Raw genomic sequence first — 23556 nt, forward strand, 5'->3', positions numbered from 1 at the left:
GGTAAGACTAACATAAAGGAAATTACTTAAAAATTTATTTCTCATTTAGTGTACCTCCAAAAAATTTCGTTTTCCAAGATGTACCTTGAACCACCTTGAACACAAAAAGTTTGCGGAACACTGCACGGTACGCAAAATTCCACAAATGGCAATGATACCTACTGGTGCTGCTCAAACAACAATTTTTTGCATGGGAGCAACATCGAAAACAAAGCAAAAAAACTTCGCTGTACTATTTGACTGATCACAATTTAATAAAGTAGGTAGTAAGTACATTTTTCTTCCAATGGAGATAGCGAATGTACAGAGAAAGTGATGGAACTCTACATGCGTCTGCTCTTAGAGTTAATAAGGAAATGATGATTGTGGCGACATCTTGCGCAACGTCACGATACGAGACGAGAAGAACTATTACAGAGTTATTTGGAACCGACTCAGTCTGCGAGGATATTATTTTGATGTAAGAACTTCCCAAAGATGGAACATAACATAACCACCTCAAGTCTAGTAGTAAGACCACCTGCTTCAGACGCAGAGATCCCGGGTTCGATTCCCAGTGGGGGCAGATTTTTCTGTTCGGTTTGGTTGGTGGTAGGGCTTGTTTTAAGTCCGCCTGGCTAGCTACCACCATCTTACCTAAGTCTGTCGCCATAACACCAATGTTAACAGCATTGTTGTGTTCCGGCAGTTAGAGGTAAGATAGCCAGTTTCTCCGTGGTTGAGGATTCCGGGTGAAGCTCGCTTCCACCTTCGGCCTGATCATCACTTACCATAAGGTGAGATACAGGCCAAGAGCTTCCTCGATGTGGATAAAAAAAGAATTCAACTGTCTAAAGTCTAAAAAGTGCGTAGATCGGAGACAAAAACTAGTGACTGAGTTCCTTGCGCTGCTTCTTCTCAGCACTAGCCCACTTATGGTCCCGAAGTACTGGTAGGGTTAATACTGGGACGTGTAAAAGTGCTTTTTAAAAGCCTAATTTCAAAATAAAATGAGTATGAGTTTTAGATTTAAGTAAGTATGTCATGATCGACTAATTTTACCAATATTTAAATCAATCATAGGACAATAAATGCTGAGATTGAATTTAGTTTTGAGCGTTGTTTTGTAATAAGAAATCAATTAACTTTACTTCGCTGATGCTAATTTTGCCTTTGTTTTTCTTTGTTTAGGAGTAGGTACCTATTGTACGACAAAAAAAAACGAAGACCTCACTGTAACAAATTAACGAATGCTTCAGTGTCAAGAAATCATTAGATTTCTATAATGTACTTTTAATTGTTTACATTCATGCAGGTACCTAATTGGCTTTCGGATCGTCATTTATGTTAACCATGTCAAGATTTGTGACATTAATAAGTTTTTAATGTAACATAATTCAGTTAATTTAACATGTTGTTTGTTATTTTTCTTTAATTTAATATTAATGAAATATAAATACAACACTAATTACACTGGTGTATTGCACTAATTGTTTCCTTTAGCAGTTTGTTACTTTAGGAGTCGTGTCTTGTTTTACTTACCTTTATTGATTAATTTTTATAATAATTTATTTTGTAACTTTAAGTTGAATAAGTAGATCTCATTTAAACGTTTCCCTAAAACCAACTACCTATTTCAATATAATAAATACTTAGGCTTGACTCGAGTTTTTAGCATTTTGAGTCTTCCAGTAATTAGGTCCATTTTTAGCTTGGTCCACGGGTCAAGTCGCTGGATTGAATTTTTAAATAATTTTCTTAAAGCAACTGGGCACTTGAAGACTCTTCTTTTAAAATACAAGCCTTATCTCTAGCAGCTACAATTACTAAGACGAAAATTCACTTTGTTGAGCACGTTCGTGTACGTACATACTTAAATGAATACTTTATAATCATTCAGAACCATTATTTTTGACTTAAAATAACGGACTACCGTGGGACATGAAGCTACGACCTTTTGCCAGGTGACTAACCACTGAGCTATCGAAAAATTGGTATGTTTTTGGAATAAAGTTAATGTTTTGTTTTAAATGCAAAATACCTTAGGCTGAATTGCACCACCTAACTTTAACAGTAACTATGACGATAACCGGTGTGTTTTGTATGGAGTTTGACAGATTTTTGACGTTTGTCAAAGTTGAAGTAAGATGGTGCAACTGAGCCTTTTTAATTTTTAATTACTTAAGCTATATTGTTTTTGTCCAGTTATTTATGAAGGCCCTTCACTAGGGAGCTGTTGCTCTAAATAAAACCCCATGAGTAGCTTGCTACTATATTTCAGATGCCATTAAAATCACGAATTCGTGCAGGTCGTGATTTTAATAGGTCACTACACTATAGTCTGCTATATTAATGTCTAAACTTAGAATATCTTTTGTAGTACAATAATAGCATACAAAACCGACTTTCCCCTTTTATTTTGTGGTTTAGATGCATTTAGTGCCGACCTTTGCGATGAAAAGATTCCGCATCATTGATTCTTTTGCACGCGTTGTGATTTTTTCATGGCTTTGGAATTTATTCTTGAACAAAGGTAGACGCAATATTTGGTTTTACATAGGTATGCGCGTAAATATTGAGACGAATAACTTTTGATACTTTTGAACTAAATTATAACCATACAAAGAAAGTTGTCGGCAAAAACAAAGAAAAAAGTTCGGAAATTAGAGATGAAAAACAAGTGAGAGTTATTGGTTGATTCATGATTACTACATGATTCACATTTTTGCACTTGCATTATGAAGCTGTAGTCAGAAAATAACTACAGAATAATCTCTTTTATTTTTATATTATTTTAGGCATATTTGTGCATATCCTAATTGGATTCTGGAAATTAGAAATTAATCGTGAGTTTTTTAAATAAATGCTCAGCTGTAGATAAGAGGAATGACTCAAACGGTCGGCTTATCACACCATCGCGTACAGAGTGAAACCTGAGTGGTGTACGCCCCCATTAACTACGTAGGCTGCACTACACTAATACTCTTATTATAAAGTTAGCCGACCGATAAGTAATACAATAATTCTAATTGAATCCTACGATTTTAGTTAGGGGATTGTTTTAAGTTCACCTAGCAAGATACCACTAAGTCGGTGAAAAAAAACGTCAAAAAAATTAATAACGTTAGCCCATAAAATATGGAGTTTTTCACATAATTATTGTCTCCCTTATCTTTTGAGCTCTACCAGCGCTCGCTCCACCATAATATCAATGTTAAAGATCATTGTTGTGTTTCGGCAGTTCGAGGTAAGATCGGGTGAAGCTCGCTTCTACCTTCAGCCTGATCATCATTTCCAACTAGACCAGCATGCCAAAATCTTATCCGTTGCGGAAAAAAATATACGTAAAGATGCTGAATGTAAAAAATTGTAGAGCTCTTAACTCAAACCCGTATGAGATATGCGATAGCCGTTATCTCAAGATCACAGAGCCAAGTTTCACTTTCGATCCGACGACTCAAGTTCATCCTCCATGACTAATGATGTACCCTTTATTACACCAGTAATTATGTTATTCGTTACATGGATTATAATGTTTTTGAGGCTATTGATGGCACATAATTTTTTTATGTAACAAGGAAATTACATATGGTGAAAATTGCTCTATTTTGTGTCTAAGATTGGGCAAAGATTGTGTATTATAATTTAACTTCTTCTTGTCGTGTCGACAACAATCCTACACAGCGTTAGCCCAAAACTCCGCCACAAAAGTGGAGTTGTCAGTAGCCTTCATTAAATCTTCCTGCGTGCAGTTAATAATTTAACTTAATCAATTATTTTGTGTTATTTTATTTATGTAAAGTTTGAGTTTTTTTTATGCGCCGGATCATTGGAAAAAGCTAATGGCCATAAGATGTCTTGATTGACTGAAAAAACATTTACAAGGTAGAGTTTTTTGTTTCGATAAAAAAAAAGCGTAACTTTGTATTTTGCCCTCGTAAATTCGAGAGAATCATGTTCTTTCAGTAACTAAATGACCTAATAATGATGATCTAATTTCGCCATTTCATGAAAAACTTTTCTCAATCCTTTTTGCCTAGATCTAGACTCATTGTATCAAAACAATGGCTTCATTATACCTTAGGAGTTCGACCTAGACACGGTCTGGTAGACCCAAACGTATCGTTTTCACTTTTTACAAAATAATGTATGGGCGAAAGTAAAAGTACTTGTAGGTAGCTATTATTCATAATTGGTGTGTACTTTAGATATTGTAATTAACATGTGATTAGTACAAATGTTTTAGTTACGGTATAGTGTTGTGTGTGAGATAAAATAACACTTTCATATGATTGTTGTGGGTAGAGTAAGGAACAAAATTGGGTTAAGTAAGAAAAAAATTATAAGTGGGTAGAGATGTCATGGATCGAATAAGGAATAACCCGAAAATACGTTTAAAAACGTGTAAGGAAGCAAAAAATAATATCATGCAACATAATTCCAAGGTTTGAATTGAATCTTTGAGATTGAGAAGAGAGACTGAGTCTTTAACCCTTCATTTGGCAGTGATGCTTTTAAGCAACAACCTCTTTGAATATTTCTACAGCACCAAATAATAAGTTTTGTGCAAATCATTCGATTTTGTTACGAAGCTTAGTTCAGCAAAAAACTAGTAAATCGGTCGTCGACTGAGTTTTGAGTGATTTCAAATTCATATTTCTGTCAGACGCCAAGATGACGCGCAATGAAAATAACAAAGACGGAAGTTTTATGATTTTATACTATTTAATCATCTCTAATTGTTTTTGTTTTGTCTAAATTTTATTCATAATAAATCAAACTAATCATATAAAGCAATACTTGGCGTAGAAACTGTGTTTTATAATATATGACATGCTTCCGAACCTCGATGTTGCCTAGAAGCATCAGTGCCAAACATCTAACAAAATAGGTTTGTCTTTTTGTTAATACAAAAGAGTGTCAATACCCAATAAATCAATCATGTATTACATGAATAATGTTATAGAGATGGTATACAATTACTTTTGAGGCAATTATGGACCCTGTCGGGCACAGCATTTTAGGAGAGAGGAAGAATTTGCTGTCTGTCTCTGTGTTGTCTGTCTTCAAGCTTACACCGCTGAACTGATTTAAATGATAAACACATTTTTCTTGCGTTGAAGTCAACAACTATAGCAGATAATGGTAACATACCAGTTTCAGAAGCTAAAGAGAAAATAAAAAGCCAACCTTGGCTTGGCATATTGATCGTGAAGTATGATGACATGCGTCATCTATCAAATGTTGGAGAAAAAGGTCGTTGTCGACTTTGCGAAAATGGTCAAAAAATAGTTTAATGCATAAAATGTGAAATACGATTGATTTTTTTAATGATTTTCATATAAAAAAAATAATTCTATAATATATCTCAATGTTTTATTTAAGTACCCCTATTTGGCAATGTGGTAAATAAGCAACAATCGTTTTTCGCGAAAATACCAACCAAATATTTTTTTTATTATTTTTCTTAACTTTATTTGATAGCAACAATTAGGTCTAAATAGATTTTATTGAAAAAATCAAACAATTTGTGTCTTGCCAAATGAAGGGTTAATTAATAGCTAGACATATTTGTGAGTTACTTATGATAAAAAGTATTTTTCGGGTTTGGTACACTTTCTATAGGTACTTTTGTATATGCATCACGTGATATTGTTAATTAATTTATATGTTTTAAGCTGAAAACTAAAAGAAATAATCTTGATGAGGAAATAATTAAGGCAAATGTGTTATTTACTTGGTTTTGCTTATTATGTTTTAAGAAAGTTGCTGTTCATTACCTTAATAAAGAAAAAAAAAAGAAAAAATACCTTGTGATTAGCTAAGTTAATTTTATACCTATTAAACAGCTCTAATTGTGTAAAATCTTGCGTTTGGATTAAAACTTATTTTGATTTAAAAAAAAACGTTTAAAACCGATTTGCATTGCGGGTCTGGCGCAAACCTCACAGCGGGGTATAAAGTTTAATATCCATAAGAAGTGCGCCGGTTTTGATTGAGTTTTTTTGGTCAAATATCGACATCTGTACTTGATAGAATTTCTTGATAAAATTAACGGTTTCGATTGCGTATTTAAGTTAGTAATAGGATAATGACACTATTTGCAAATATTTTCGTGCAATGCCTAGGAAGGCTAATTAATAAAAAGTAGATTGCAATCTAAGGCATTGCCCCCTAGCCTATTCGAGGAAAAAAACATTGCAATAAAAATAATTCACGGATTTATTTTGATAACTTTTATGTAGGAATTAAATGTAAGTAGGTAGGTATGTAATGGTTTGTGGTGAGCTGCAAAGGGACAGCAGACTAGAAACCGTTCAAAAATATTTGATGAAGAATTATTATATTTTATTCTAAAGTAGATTAAAAGATGGGCCCTTCTAGCATCCGGACCTTATTAGGTTTAGGTCAAAAACTATAGTACAAAAACTTAATAGGGGAGAGTTAGGTATATTGTACCGCCGGGTAAATTGTACCACCCTCATATTTCGTAAAGTATTTATTGAATGTCTGTAATTGCAACACTCAGTGATACACAACTAAAATCAATTAATATCGGCCATGTGGTTTTTGCCGTGACAACAAACACGTGTGTTTTATTTTGAAAAGTATTTTTTCATTGTTTTCAAGTAACTTTTGACAATACATGTTTAGTTTGTAATTTTGTTAAATTTAATCACAGGCTGTTTCTAATATATTATTTAGAAGCGTAAATTAGTTTGGATTACAATTATTTGAAACATTTTTCGGTATTTATAAGCTATATTTTTACCGATTTTTTAAAAGCACTATCACCTAGTCGGCTAAATTGTACCACATCAAGTTGTATGGAACTTTACCAAAGGATTTTGAAATTTTTTTTAGTAAATCATATTTTGAAGTTATAATAGCGTAGTTATGTTTGACTAACAATAAATGAAAGCAAAAGACTGGCAAAGTAGATTAGGTAGAAGTGTGCGTCACGATAATTGGAATTACAAAACTTGTACTCAAAATCGTGATAACGTGTAAAACAATATCGATTTTCTATGTTATTAACTACTGTTCCTTTTCGTTTCCTAATTTGTTAAGAATGTATCGTATAATATTTTACCATAGTTTTTTTATAGGCTTGAAATTTATTGAAATCCAATTTAGTAACCCTGTGGTACAAATTATCGAACCGGTTGGCTAAATTGGACCGAAGCTCTGAACTCGTACTTTGTTGATTTGTGCTAAATATACAACAATCATGTTAATTAATACTTATGAAATAGTAAGTTGAATAATGTATCTTTTATTATAAAGGTACCATGGACATTAGCAAAAACAAAAGAAAACTATGTGTAAAATGGGATTGAAAAAAACTGGTCCAAATTAGCGGACTCTCTCTTATGTAGTTAATGTGAAACTAATAAATTTTAAATAAACACTAATTTATTACTGCGTTATTACGCAGAGTTCTTCCAAGAGTTCCAAGTAGATAGGTATAATTATAAAATTGTCATGACTTCATGAGCGATTACGCGCAGTTTCTAAGTCCTTGGCCGCATGATGCAAGTGACGGACCGGGTTATTAGTACGGGCCATGTTTGGGACAACGTTAATTGGGACTGTGGACGACACAAGTGTTAGGCTGAGTTGCACCACCTAGCTTTAACGATAACTATGACGATAACCGGTGCATTTTGTATGGAGTTTGACAGATTTTTGATGTTTTTCAAAGTCAAAGTAAGATGGTGCAACCCACCCTTATTGTTTATTTTGTGACGTCATTTTACAAGTTGGTTGTAAAAAGTGGTAAGGCTTGATTCAAGACCAAAGTGCTACGAAATAAACGAGATAGTTTAGTCGGGCAGTTGATCAGTATGGGCATGTATGGAAGTGCGCACATTATACCGATTTGATTTGGCCGATTCTTCGTACAATTTAAAATCGGGCACAACTATCGGCCAACTAAAAATCAGTGGTCTGCGCCTAGTCTTATACTACTGAAATGCGTGTTACGATTTCAGGTTTTTGTCATAGTGAACTGGCTTCTGTTTCAGCTTATTAAAGCCCGTTTCTCATAAAAACTAATATCTACTCAATTTAAAAAAAAACTGTATTAACTTGTAGGATTGATGAAAGAAAAATACCGCTAACGATTTAAACGATTGCAACAAAGAGCTAAAATTAACTACTATTTATTTATAAAACACCACCCATTACTAAATCGATTGAACAAAAGAAATCCTCGATCGAACAAAATAATAAACTATAAAAAATAACACAATTAGTAAGTATAAGACAGCTCACTTTTCCAAGTATAAGCCAAGGTATTAAAATGCGCATTCACAACTAGTGTTGTGCCTTGTCGAACATCGACATCGACACGCGGCACTTAGCATTCCACGCACGTGCAGGCATTATGCGGCGCGCGAGTGATGTAATATGAAGTTATCGATGTGACCCAATTTGCTTTCCTTATAAGTGCTAGGAAAGTTTAGATTAATGTAGTTAAAGCTATGTTGTAATTGTAAGTAGGTAATAAAATATGAAGGACTTGTCATAAAATTCAAATTGGCTACATTAAAATTTAAATGAAGTTAGTTTTGTTGGATGAAATCTATGGAAAATTAATAAATAAAAAAATAAGTAACGAACGACCTATACGAATTAGATTTGTTCCAATATTCCATATATGTTATTATAAATACACATTCTTTGACATTATACACTGCGTTGTCTTAGAAGCTTGTACTATTATCAAGTTATAGTTCGTTAGAATGAATTAAAAAAAATACATTATTATGAATTATGAATCACGTAACGAGAAATACAACGAAACAATTAAGCGGGTTAGCTCAAAAAAAGTAATTACTAATTAAGCAATATTTACTGTCACTCGATATTTATTTACCTTTCCCAACACTAGCATGCAGCGGCCGCAGCCGCACGCGCATTCTGTCACGATCTCTTCATCACTACCATTTAAGTACATTGCTATACATTTCTTATTTCCACACAATACATTGCTCTCCCAGTACGACTCTCTTGACTCTACAATGAATTAAAATCAGCAATGGTCACTGAAGTAATCGATTCCAACCACAAAATGGACAAAGAAAATATTATGGACATTAAAATTTAGAAACGTCTGTTTTGAATGAATATCGAATACATATTTGCACGCGTATTTTTAAGTAAATACGCTAATATATGGATATAGTACGATGGTGGCATTTAAATGCTTTGTGATGTACTACGAACGTAATATTACGAAGAAAATGAAATGGGTAACTTGAGAGCGTAAGCTTGAGCTTTCTGAGCTTAACGAAAACGTTTCTTCTGATCTAAGTATTATGCCCGTTTTTACCATCAATCCCTAATTTTTAAATGACCCATAACAGGAATTGGTAACACATACCTAACAGGAATTTTGTTGATTGTGTTAATACGAGTATTTTTGGTCTAAGAATGTTTGTCGTCAGCTCTTATTGCACGGAAAAAAGTTATTTCGTGGCCAGAATGATTATGCAAAAATATTTTAATCGTTGTTTAGTTTTTGCACGGTTAGTTTAGCAAGATTATCCTCATTAGCAAGTATTTAGCGCTTCATAACATTAATAACTTAAGATACTTAATTCATCGCTATCGTAACTAAGTAGTTAGTGCTCTGACCTTTTTATTGCATTGAAATATTTTCAGTGCTATAATTTTTTTAATATGAACTTTTTATGCCTAACAAAAGGTGCTATTGGATTACTCCAGTTATAAGACGGTGTGCTATTTTTAGGATAAGTTATTTGGATTGTACGTTATAATATTTGTAAAATTCTTTTAGTAGATTTACGATATAAAAAGTGTGTAAGTTAAGTATGGAATATCGTGATTTTTTATCGTAAATTACACCTGCAACCCTCATTAGGCGAGGACTACACAAAGGGAAAATTACGACGACCTACTGAAGTATGAAATCAAAGCAAATAAATGTATGTTACGCGATTAAGGACAATATTCTTACCGCGCACCCCAAATGCGTGTACATTTTGATAGTATCGTTCATAATTATTGTTTAATAACGTGTTTGAGAACAAAACCTTTGTTGCAACTGTGCCATCGAGCCGTCAAATTAGGCCTAACAAGGAATACTTCTCTATCTAGCTGGGACGTTCCGTGAGGTGATACTTCTCCGTATTTTGTTGATTCTACCATACTATGAAAACTGAACTGATGAAAATCGACATTGAAATCGATTGAAAATTAAAGGCTGTCTAGTCTCTTAAAGGCGGCTTCACCCGCGAGAACTTTAGTTTATCACAGATCGTCATAAATTATAGCCTATATGTTATTCTGCGTTATGAAGAATAATACAGTAAAGTTTCATCAAAATGCGTTCAGTAGTTGTTGCGTGAAAGAGTAAAAAACATCTATACAAACATCCAGACATCTATTTATGATATTAGTAGGAAAGGACTAATTATAAGAAAGTGGAAAACGATTGGGCGACGAGTTTACTTGGAAAAGTGGTTTAAAACTCAGAACCCTGGCCCTGGTCTGAAATAGTTTTCGGCAACCATTCCTTTCCACCATTACAGAAACCCTACAGTTTGGTCAATACCAATGGATAATCATACCGAACCACCTTAACTATAGCAAAACAACCAAATTGCATTGACCTACTGAACTACGAGTAGCTAATGAGTAGGCCCAAGTTTAGCGCTTTTTGGGAGTCGAACTGCCATTAGTGCAATTAGAGCATTTGGGTCACGCCCCTGGTCATTGAGGTTAAGTTGATAGCAAGGACTCTAGCGAAGTTCGCACTCTCGCAGGTCAAATGGCTCTTTCCTACCGCAATCCCGTTTTGCGGGATCCAGTAATGTAGAATCCCGCAAAATTGGACTGTCGTGTGAACTGTGTATGTGTTAGAAATTCGAATTCAAAAATCGAACGGATATGTTTTTGTGGGACACCGCTAAAGTTTTCATGTGAACGTTAAGAAACATTAAGAAACGTTATGTTTAATATGTTGGGCCAAATAAAATATTTTCTTTCTTTCTTTCTTTCTTTCTTTCTTTCTTTCTTTCTTTCTTTCTTTCTTTCTTTCTTTTTTTCAAACACGTAGGTATATTACTAAACGAAATCTTGCCAAAAAAGGGATAACTCCGTGGAAAAGAGCCCTAACAGGTAAAATATTGGAGTACAAAATAGTATTAGATACTTCATAGCGCCTTTTGGGAGTCGAACTTACTGCCATTAGTGCAATTAGAGCATCTGGGTCACGCCCATGGTCATTGAGGTTAAGTTGATAGTAAGGACCAAGCTAGTAGCAGTTCGCAGTCTCATTTCGCAGGTCAACACGTGTAATTTTGAAATACAGAAAACATAATCAGTCGATAGATACGAGTAGGAACACATACATTTAATGCTCCTGGAAAATACGTTATAATGTTGTATTATGCTCTACATTTTATTAAGTATTTAATTCTGAAGGCGATCATTGACAATCGCTACTTTATTGATTGAATAGCAGCGGCTTTATAAAGTACACAGATATAAAAAGTCTGTAGCTGTTTTAAGGGTATCACATTATAAATGGATAGGTAGAACATTATTTTCTCTGAAACTCATCACTATTCCAGTGACTCTACAAATATAACGTGTTCCAAAGTTACGGTGTAAAAACTGTCGTCTCTCAACTCTTTCAAAAGCAATCATCATTCGCGCTACCTCTAGCATTTTTTAAATCCCATTTCCAAATCGTCCGCACGTTTCAAATCTCGCATGATCATCCTGCAATCAAGATGTGACGACAGCGCATGCATGCCCCGACTATGCCCCATATTGTCCGTTACGTAAGGCTATTCCCACGGTGTTATTGAATAGTCAACAGCATATTAGACTATACATTTCTGTCGCAAAATCGCTCCTATAACAACTACATTAAAGTGCTAGAGCGATTATCTTGTTATGGTTCGAACGTAATCGTGACCGTCTTCCTACGAGGTAGCTCTAGTCTTCAAATAAATTGGTATGTGCTAAATAACTAGCAGTTAAGGGTCATTTGCTGTTTCTGCAAATTATCACGTGTTTAAAAGTGATAAATTAAAACGTATACTTAATTAAATTGAACAAATTAAGCGTGTAATTTGTTTAATAAACAAGATGTTGTTTACTTATGCGAGTGATGTTTAGTTAATTTATGTATGCGGATTTAAAAGAATAATTATTAAATTATTCAGCTGTAGAAAAGGCTATTAGTGTAATGAGTTCAAGTTACCTCCTGAAATGTGTGTAAATTAATTTGAAATAATTGTATTATGTCGGTAAAAATAACTTCCTATTTCCTAAACGTAATTTAACATTATGTTTACCAGTGCTTGCGGTTCGAATCTGATGAAAGGGGTACGATTATTTATTTATACCCCCAAATATCCCGTGGAAGTCTAATATTGTAAATTAATATGAACATGTGTTTTATATAGGTGTTTTTTTCCTTCCAGGAGCAACCATGAGTGGCTACGGGACGAGTAATTGAACCTGCCCACAGCAAAATGAAATAATCATGGAGTCACCAGTAAGAATATGTTTCGGTACGTATTTCACTAAAAGTTATGCTATAAACTGAGTTATTAATGTTACGTAATGACCATATTTTATGACATTAAAAAGGATGTCAAGACAATGAAATCTTACTCGTAACTTGTTGCTACATGAAATGTTACATAACTAACCAGTTATTTATTTATCCATTCCAGGTGCGGCATTAGTAGTAAACCTACTACTCTTGAGCAGCACAATCGTTTGCAACGCTTTACCTCACGACACGAACTCGACCTCGCTTAAAGACGACAGCAGTACCAGATACGCCAGAGTAAACGCCACCAACTGGGTGCAAAGGCACAATGCCAAGACACCAGACACTTCTCTCAACGAGCTTAATCCTAAAGACGCAGTTTCTGAAGAGCACACGGAGAAAAACGCAAAGTACAAGGACAGGGGAAGGGTCAGATTCAACACCCAAAGCAAATCCAGCACTGCAAGCCCTCCCCGAAAAGTAAGAAGTTCCACTGAAGCCTCAAAAGTATCTCTAATTATAGTCACACCCACGCCAGAGGTGAAAAAGCCAGCGCAAATCATCGACAGCATGAGAACGTATAAGAAAACTAAACTGCCAGTAATAGTTTCGAGTTCGACAACTCCTATGTCTGTCAAAACAGAAAAAGCTAAAGTAGAAAATTCGGAAGAAGAATATGAAGACGAAGAGGAAGAAGAAGAGGAGGAAGATAATAAATCCAGCGAGAAGTTCACGTCTGGAAAATTTTTTGATAGTAACTTTTTTACAATCCCTAGTTATAATGACGATTTCAGCTCTTTTACCGGGCGAGGAAGCTCGGAGAAGAAAGATAAAAAGAAAGATTTTAGTGCTGAATCGTTCAGTGGATTCTCTACCTCTTTCCCAAAAGGCACATCTTATGGCCCAAAAGATCACGAAGCATACAAATCAGAGAGCTTCTTCGACTTCGATAGTGATTTGACTACGCCAAAGAACGATTTCTTCGACAAAAAGTTTAAAGAGATATCCAAAAGCATTGAAAGCAATTTGGCATCTGTTGCCACTAAAATACCCCCACCTAATGTGACAAACGTGCACAAAGTTGTAAAAGAAAATATAGGTCTAGAAAGTTTAGGGAATAACACGCCCGGTAACAAATCAACAGTAATTATTAAGAATACCAAAGAAATTCGACTATTAGATAATGAAGAAGCGGGAAGTGCAAATAAAGCGCTATCTGATGTGCACGGTACAAGTATTTATTACGAGATGTCTGTTTTGTCCACCGAAACATACGCTATAAATCACTTGAACGATGATGACTGCGATAACGACACGTTGCTATCTGGTCCTACCGTTAGTACTTCAGCTGAAGAAGAACTGGCGTCAATAAAAGCCACTCAAGCAACTCTGATACCAGCTCCTACAAAACCAGCGTTCCCAGATCCTAATACTGAAGGGTTTTCCACACAATCATCAAATTACTTCCCTCTTTCTAGTCTTATCCCAACTGTTTTTATTAACTCTCCCAGTCCTATCCCAATGTCAACACAAAACAGTATATCGCCAACTGAAAAGACTATAAAAGTATATTCAAGCAGCTTTAGCAGGAATCGAAGTTACTCTAAGCGTCTTAACCTAAGCGGTTCTAAAGATTCTCCCAATAGTGTGACGCAGAGACCTGAGCAATCAACAGTAAATCAAAACAATAGGCAACCGCCGCGTAGATTCCATCACACAACTCCTAAAACAAAGCCAATATGGATGGCACCGAGACGCAACGTCACAAATAGATATAGTCGACCGACCAATCCAACTACAATTTATTCAGAACATTTCAGTATCAAAGATAGGTTCTCTACTGTCCGTCCGTCTCTACCTAATGCTGTAAATAAAACCACCCTGACCACAGTTTCTTCAGAAATAGACCCCGTCTTGCAAAGTGACATAGGCGGGATCAAGAAGATTGTCCATTCACCGTCGATATCTGACAACAGTATTCCATCGCTATGGAAAAGAGGGTCGACGAAGTACACCACGGCATCTGGAACTACTTCGTCAGATGAGACGGGAATAAGCGAGTTGGAGATACCACCGACATTGACTGCGTGGGCGCTGGCCAGTTTGCGGAGTCCACCGTCGATGGCCAGTGCAGTTGTTAACGCAACGATACCGACGCAGAAGAGCGTTGATGAAAACGAGCTGCAGAAAGTTGGGGAGATTTTAGGTAATTTACTCTTTTTTATGACTTACCTACTTACTTTTTTAGAATTATCTTATCACAAAATTAGTAACAATTACAACCTGTGTAACAAAGTTTTAACGATAACAATTAACGAAATCAAATACATTTTTCCTGTTTCAGAAAAGAAAGAAGTAACCACGGCCCCCACAACTTCGGCTAGTACCAACACTATGAATAATGACATCGTGTCCAAGAAAATAACTGAAATTGATCAAAACAGGCTACCATGGCGACCGATGTATGCCACGACATCTTCAAAGGCTGAAACAGTTGACTCTAAACCTACAGAGGCAGCCAAATATGAGAAACTGCCTGCTGAAAGTAACATTTCTGAGCAAAGCAGTAACGGCTCAATTAAAACTACGGAAAAATCTAATGAAATATCTGACTCATCTGATAAAACTACTAAACTTAAGCCTACTTGGATACCTGCTACTGAGTCAGTGAAAACTACGGAACAAACGCAGGAAGCTTCTGAAGAAACAATTCCTCCAGTTGATGCTAACAAGTCAACCGGTTTCGAATCGATCACAAAACTTCCAGCGGGTATAACTACGCCCCATGATGAGAACATCGTCAGTTCTGAAGAAAAAAGTGAGACCAAAACTACTGAACAGATATCTAACTTACCTACTACTACTGACTATGAAATAACTACAATCAGATTCTCGTACGTACCTACTGAGCCGGTTACTGAAAGTGAAGAAAATGAACCAACAGAAACAACAACTGAATATTCCTGGCATCCTGTAGTTCCTACTAGAACCATGATGACAACAATGGAGGACACACCTGTCACTACTTACCGACCTAAATACATCACAACTACAGAAGAACTTGAAGAGATGACTACTACGGATCCGGAAACACCAGCGCCTATGGAAATCTCGTCTCAAATATCTGAAAACATTACTACGAAAATACCAGAAACTACAGAGACAGAGACAATTGCAACTACAACTGAAGAACAAACAACTCCAGTTTTATCAACTACTACCACAACTACAACTACCACTACGACTACAGAGGCGACAAGTACAGAGACAGCCAGTCCTACGACTGAGGCTAAGGAAGAAACTACTATGATTGTAACTGAAATTGTGACAGAAATAGTTACTGAGATCAACACTGAAAGACAAAAACCAACAACAGAACAAGGTACCCCAACAGCTATAGAAACTTCTTCGGAAGAATCAGATTGCACGTCAGAAGAGAACAGCGATAGCAATGAAGTTATAACTCAAGATTCCAAAACTTCAACTCAAGAGGCTGTGACTCACCAAGAAACGACTATGAAAACTGTTACTGAAATTGTAACATCTATAAGTGCAGAGACTACCACTGAAAATGAGCAAAACGCTAGAGTATCAGAAGTGACCACTAGTGATGATGAAAACATAGTTGATTCTACGACTGAGTTTGGAACTAAGTCTGTGAATAGTTTGGAAGATCTTGGAAGTTTCGGTGATATGACTACGGAGGCGATCCCACAGGTGTCGGGAGATGATGAGAATGGATCTGGAGCTGCCATAGCCATTGCAGTCAGCACGATTGGAGTCATAGCACTGATATTGCTCATTGGATTATTGGTAAGTACTTGCATGTTTAACTGAATGAACATTTATATTGTAAAATCGTAAAGAAGTGTATCTTAAAACACACGAATATTACCTTTTATGCCACAAACCGAAATACCTACTTTCTACTGTAAAAAAGTAAAGGTCTAGAAAAGTAGTTATGGCAAGTAGGTAGATCTGATAAAATAGACATTTATGTGACGTATCGGTGCAGTTTTTCAGTTCCAATATAACAACAATTAAAAGCCAAGAAAATCCACGGAAATAATAATAATTCAAAACATAGTTAAAGTTAAGAACATAGTTACATAATGGAAATAGTTTTACCACATGAGTAAATATAACAAAAACAGTGACCACTTTTACGGTATCAAAATCTTCCTTCTTCTATTCTTGCTAAGCTTCTTTTTCTTTCTTTTTTCTTCAGAATCTTCTGTTGAAATGTTGATGGTAATTCTTGCAACGTAATCCAAAGTAATGAGCATAATATCTAAGTATTAAGATTCACGATAAATTACGTTCACTACTTTGGGGAACGTTGTAGATTGACGGCGACTCTTCGGCGGAACCTGAAACTGAATAATGTAGTGGTTAGGAATATGTAAAAAAGTCATGAGAAGTTTTATAGGACGTCATAAAGTTAAGACAATTATGTAGACAAGAGAAAGAACGGTAAGCTATCAATATAATAATTTGTCATTCTGTGGTAGATTGATAGCAAATCAACCTACCACAGAATGACAAATTATTCTATTGATATCGATAGTAATCGACTGGGCCTAAGAAAAAAACCTGAATACTATTGTAATTAAGTTATAATTGTTTTTATTATTCCTACTTACTTCTTACAAATGTGCGCGCCGGTTCACCATCTTTTCAGCATTTTAAGGAAGTAACCGCAAACCTGAAACAGTAAAAATACAACAGTATGTACGGTGAAAACTATACATCACAGAAACTAAAGGGTGCAAACAATACAATTTTAGTACCTAATTTAAATTAGAGCTCTACATGTAAAATAATAATTATGTTAAGTATTTAAAGATTTATGTTTGTAATGCACTCAGTTTGTGAAGAGTCATACCTATTTCTATGAAGTGCAGCGTTCTTTCTCCTAGCAAGAGGTTTAATTTTCTCTGTCACTTTGGTCTTCACCGAGGAAAATATCCTTCAGAATCTTCCTGAAATCGTCGTATCTTGTTTCAACCGAATTCCATTAACTGTTGGGCAAAGGTCTCCTCCACAGATTTCTTCAACGACCGGTCGTGCCCTGTCCGCGTTTATGTACTTTCTGCGACCTTCACCAGATCCTCAGTCCCCCGATTGGGAGCTTGCTTATTCCACGTTTTCCGGTCCGTGATTGTCGCTCAAGAACTTTTCTGCCCCAATGGCCATCAGTTCTACAAGCTCAGTGCCTCACTCACTGCCACATACCCAGTGGAACTTTAAGCGGTCGTATGAGACCTCAGTAACAATTTATTGATTTCGATCTCGATTCGCTGGTACTTGAAGGGCGTTTCTATTTCTTTTTCTCTTGTAATGCTGATGGTAATCCTTACAACGTAATCCAAAGTAATGAGCATAATATCTATGTATTAAGGTTCACGATAAATTACGTTCACTACTTTGGGGAACGTTGTAGATTGACGGCGACTCTTCGAAGGAGCTAAATATTCCGTTTTAGTGGTTAGGAATATTATGTAAATAAAGAAGTACACAAGTAAAGACAAGTTGGAATAAGTTAAAAGAAATAAAAAGTTACAATCGAGAATAGGACAGTTTGACAACAATAGTTTGCGTGATATCGACTGTGCCAAAGAAAATCTTAAATACCAGTTTAGTAACTTACATTCTAATGGTGTACTTACCTCGTAAGAATATGCGCTCCGAGATACCATTTTTCCATCATCTTCAGCAAATGACCGAAGATCTGAAAAAAAAAAGAGGAGTAATGTTTATTTTTAAACTACAAGTATCATTCAATTCTGTTAAAAGTAATAAGTATTTGGCTATTGGTTTTTTGACTACTTAATGACGAACATGAATTAGTTTTGTTTAATAATGCTACATAACAGAAACATCATCAGCTTGCTCTTATTATTGAGGATATAAGAGCGACTTTGTACTTTATATCGCTAGCGGCCATCTTGCCGGGGAAACCCCGTCTTTTAAAAAGCTTTCGTCTACCAGGAACTTTGCGACAAAATTACTGATTAAACTTTATATAAGAGAAACCATTCATAATGTCCCAATTTTCGTATCAAATAAAGTTATTAATAAAGTTATAACTCATATTATTGTTTCGCAAAAATAAAACTCATAATGTTATTTTTACTTGGAAAAATTATACTAAAATAATTTTAGTTTTCATCAACAGCCCTTTACAGTCCACTGCTGGACCATGAGCCTCCTCCACTAAAGTGGAGGGTTTTGCCATAATCTCCACGCTTGGCAGGCGGGTTGGAGATCGCAGTTTAAAAGATTGATGTTTTTTCAGAGAGCGCTGCTGCCCGTTCTCTGTTTGATGTGTAGTCCCTAAGTCGCCTGTTACGACACCCGTGGGAAGAGTAGGGGTTGATGACAAATGTATTCTACTCTGCCGTCACCACACGTTTTAGTTTTAGTTTTAATCTAGAATATTTTTTAATTTACTTTGGCTGTAAAGATGCCTAGTTTCCTTTGATGGAAGATTGGACTTGGGAAAAATACTTTCGTACGGTAGATCTTATATTGAATTTTCTTCTACTCGTTGATTAAATAATAAATGAATGACTACGAGGTTAACAATTTTGAGAAATAAAATAACTTGATCTTTCATCCTCACTCATTCCTTTTGTTTATATTTAACCACTAAACAAAAGCCGTCTGTTTATAAGTTAATCTAATTAAAACTTCTAGGAAGGCATTGTCGAAATAAGCTAAACAATCAGCGCTGTGATGACATTGTCAGCATTGGCAGCGGATGCTGAGCAATAATTATTATTGTAAGCAAAGACTTGAGCTTTGTTTGTTTTTTTGTTACAACTAAGGCATGATTTGAAATTATTTTAATTTAATATAGGTAAGGTAACTTGTATCAATAAAGTAACAGTAAAGTAAGGTAACCTGATGGGCTTTATACAATACCTAGGTTAATCCAAGTAATAGGTATCCCATTAACATGTATATTTAAACAACAAACAAGGCGTATCTAACTTGTATTTAAATGGGAAAAAATAGTTAGAACGAATAGAAATGAAATTAGAAAATTTACACATGGGATACGATTTTTATAAACCAAAAACATACAAATTACCTACCTCTTTACTTTTGTTACTATCGCGATTCGGCTTTAATTTTCTAATTAGGTATTTCGTATTTGATAGCCTCGGTTTCTGCCTTGAGATTTTTGGCTGGAGCGTACTCATTTTACAGCAACATAAATTAATAATGCCGACTAGTGATGTGCTGTACCGATAAGTCCCATTAAGCCCGCGTACCAAGAAGTTCCTATGTACTACGGTTACAGCCGTAACACTAACATTCCGCAACGCGACTCCTGCGCACCGGACACCCGTTATCACGGCGGATGTCGGTCAGTCTTAATTGCCTTATCTTGCTGCGGGGTGGGCTTTGCATTCTTTCAGGAATAGCTAACGTCTCCGTCTAGTGGTAGTTAAATTTCTAGTTAAAACACACTTTGATTACCTACTCGTAATACCTAAATTGTTTGGTTAGGACATCCTAATTTGAAAATTATAAATAACTTGAAAAAATCGGAACTGCCTAAAGGCGGGAATTAAACCCATGACGATTTCGCTTGCTGAGAGACTTTCCGCCTTAGGCAATAATAATGATAAAGCTTTTATTTCTTTCTTTCACAATCCAATAATACAGTGAAACACAAATTGCTATGTACTAGTTAATAAACTAATCAAAACCTTGTTGAAAATACATTATTTAAAATTAATGTAAAAATGTGTATCTAACTTTTTTTAACTGTGCGAAAGCTTTCATTTCCTTTCAGCATCTTCAGTATCTTGGATAACTTTGAATACATTAAATGTATACGAACACAGACTTTATTACTACAATTTGCCTTTTCTGAATCTGAAATTTTTACTTTTTATTGATACACAAAATTTTAATGCAATTTTTGAAGCTCTATCAAATTTCTTGTTTGTTGCGAGTGTACGCAATTTATTTTCAGTCATATTTCAAGGAAGCAATATTTTCCAAGCAATTAAAGCTGTAGGCAGCTATAATTAGCTTTACTATTTTATATTATTTTATTTAGAGGCAAGGCGGGTGGGTGCTGTAATAACACATAATGGGATTATAACAGTTTACGTTACAGTAGTAGGCAATCAAACTTAGAATTTTGCATTCTGAAGATTTATTTCGGTGTTGAGATTTGGAAATGAAATTCGCAAGTCCAATTCAAGTATAAATGAAAACCGTGCCGAATTCGTGTTTAAACTGATTTTAAAAGAGATTACCCACGAAAATTTTAAGTTAACAATTCTGAAGCTGTAATTTTAGTTCAGATTAATTTTGCGAGCCTAGTGCTACCCGAACGAAGTCAGGGCGAATCGCTAGTGTTAAATGTGTACAAATAGGCCGCCACACCACTGTGCATTGTGTAGAAAAAATATGTGCCTGTTATCAGTACAGTCATTCATAAGAATTCAACGATAAGCGCCGATAAAATTATCTTCCAAAGTAATTTGCAGAAGGAATTGAAACTGTGTTTATCTACGGGTCGAAGCTTAAAGCTTTCCAAAGCTTCTTTGAAGATAATGTTGATAGTAGGGACATTTTAGTTTCGACTATGCGAAGTGATTTTTAAAAAGCATAGGCCTTTAAGACTTTGAAAGACTCACAGCTCGTATATTTACTCATAATGCTAAACTCGATATAAACTGAAATGCATAATTCAGTGAGATAATTGAAATTTTTAGACCAAAAAGTAATTTCATCAATGGTTCCGCGTTAAGAAATTATTTAAATTGTTTACTCACGTAGGTACTGAAAATACATTATGTTATTTGATGATTTCGATTGGTGTATTTAAATATTAACAAATATTATAAAGACAAAAAAATAAATAAACACAAAGTAAAAAAAAAATATATAAAAAGAACTTACCAAAAGTTTGAAGAATCTTGAACACACTAACAAAAATTAGTTTAAATTATCACAATTCTAAATAAAAGCTATAAAATTGTTACTAAAAACGTTGATTTCCAAAAATTTTTAAATAAATTGAAATGAGTACTACTGAAGGCAAAATAAATAAATGTAAAATATTTTACTTTGAAGCCCCAAAAATTGTAGTCCCTAATATGTAAACAAGAGTGCGGTAAGGTGATTGGCGCGGGAGTGAGGGACCTGCGCGCGCGCCGGTACCGCGCTAGGGCGGGGAAATGTGCGCGCTGCAAAACGGGCACGGCTGGACGAAAGTACTGGGTAAAAAGTGATGCGTATACGCTACCACACAACCACTATTACAGGCTAAAGTTTCGATGAAAATATGTTTGTTACTCCTTTGCTTGCAAGAAAACTTGGGGATGGATTTTGATAGAACTCTACAATCAGCTCATAGGCGGACTATAGTTTGTAGAATCTTTCTCTTTATAGTATCTACGTGGACGACGGTAAAAGTTTCATCTTCTATTTTAGATTTAGTAAAATTTCAAAATATAGGTACTATTAGACTGAAAAAATACTTAATTTGGGAAAACAAGGCATTACTTTTATTTCTGAAAGCAAAGGTAGAGTTGTCATAAAATACCGACATTTTCTTTAAAAAAAAAATCTGACACAAATTGACACAAACAGTAACTAGAGATTTCTAACACATAAATTTCCACTGCAAACTTCCACGAAGTTACATTTTTATTCATGTCAAACCCTCTTCTACACAGTCAGTCAAACCCGTACTTTCTCGTTGCTAGTGTTGTAACTACGTTTCTACTAAGCTGTAGGTGTCGCCAGTATCGCCGTAGAGGATGTTTTTACAACGAGAATTATAAACAAAGCTCGCCTGATGACGGACCTTGGTGCGTGGTTCCATTGTCTATGAACCACGGCTTTTTTTGTTAATATTATTTGAAGAAATAAAGAAAAATAGTTTGAAATATTTGGATTTGTGTAACATTTTGGTTAAAAATGTCCTTTATGGTTAAAACCTAAGCAGGTTAATTATTATGGATTAATCATAAGGTTACTTACTCTAGATATTATACTAGAGTTATCGTATCGTACTAGAGTTACCTTGATAATAATGAAAACTCTAATCTGAATCTTCCCATCTTTTAATGACTTTGCTAAGTTTATTACCCATTTAATTTTACACTACTCTGTAGCGTTCGACAGCCTTCTTCTTGAAGATTGACTTTATTTTTCATAGATTTGATTAAATCTATTTATTTTAAGCAAATTTTTAAAGAAAAATAATCGAATTCTATTAATGTTAAGAATTGATCTCTTGAAATAAATAATGTTCAATCTATTAATGTATAGTGAATGTACTTCTCAACTACAAGTTTTTGATACAAACTGTTTAGCAGCATATCCAAAAGCGAAACGACAAAATATCGTGCGAGCATTCTTCGTACAATGGAACCACTCCAAGTAGGGTTCACCATAAATTAAACTTTCGTAATTTCAAGTGCTCGCATACTAGCTCTCGAATGTGACACTTTTTCACTCAGTCCCAAGGTTTAAGTGCCAATTTGGTTTTTGACATGTTTATTGACACTGGAGTTTAGTTGGAGTGGAGGTAATTGGAGTATTTGAACATTTGGGAATCGGACTGAGGTATTTTAATTGCTGTTAAAAATTCTGTAATTTTATGAAATTGTGCCTACGTTTTCGCTAGCGGGCGCTTATTCGCGGTAAGAATATTCTTAATTAGTATACGCACGATTGAATCCCATATTTTCTTAAGCATGACGCTCTATGTAAGTTCTGCGATCTTGAAAGTTTTAACTGTCACATTTATACTGAAATCAATATAGTATACATAGATAAGTAATTTGTAGTTAAATATTGTTTTAAATATGATACGGTAACTGCTTACTTTTTATGTTATTGTGTGGGGAAGAATAATGATAGGTTTAGAAACTTTTCAGAAGCAACTTTATTGTAAGTAATAGATTATTTGAATTTTCAATCAAGAGTAAAGTGGCTTGTATAAGTATGGTTGAATTTCAATATTTCGAGAGAAAATTATAGTTTACGTTTAATTTTAAATG

The 23556-nt window shown here is 34.9% G+C and overlaps 1 protein-coding gene across 1 annotated transcript in view; it reads left to right on the forward strand.

Moving 5' to 3' along the window:
• The window catches only part of LOC135079451 (mucin-2-like), an 83786-nt gene that overhangs the window by 49618 nt on the left and 10612 nt on the right, over nucleotides 1-23556 (forward strand). Inside the window, exons 3-5 of the mRNA XM_063974115.1 lie at nucleotides 12444-12533; nucleotides 12699-14723; nucleotides 14862-16330. Coding sequence (XP_063830185.1) covers nucleotides 12506-12533; nucleotides 12699-14723; nucleotides 14862-16330 — 3522 coding nt within the window. The 5' untranslated portion in view covers nucleotides 12444-12505. The remainder of the gene's footprint in view (nucleotides 1-12443; nucleotides 12534-12698; nucleotides 14724-14861; nucleotides 16331-23556) is intronic.

The sequence above is a fragment of the Ostrinia nubilalis genome, chromosome 16 (assembly GCF_963855985.1).
Source record: "Ostrinia nubilalis chromosome 16, ilOstNubi1.1, whole genome shotgun sequence".
In the NCBI taxonomy this organism is placed as follows: Eukaryota; Metazoa; Arthropoda; class Insecta; order Lepidoptera; family Crambidae; genus Ostrinia; species Ostrinia nubilalis.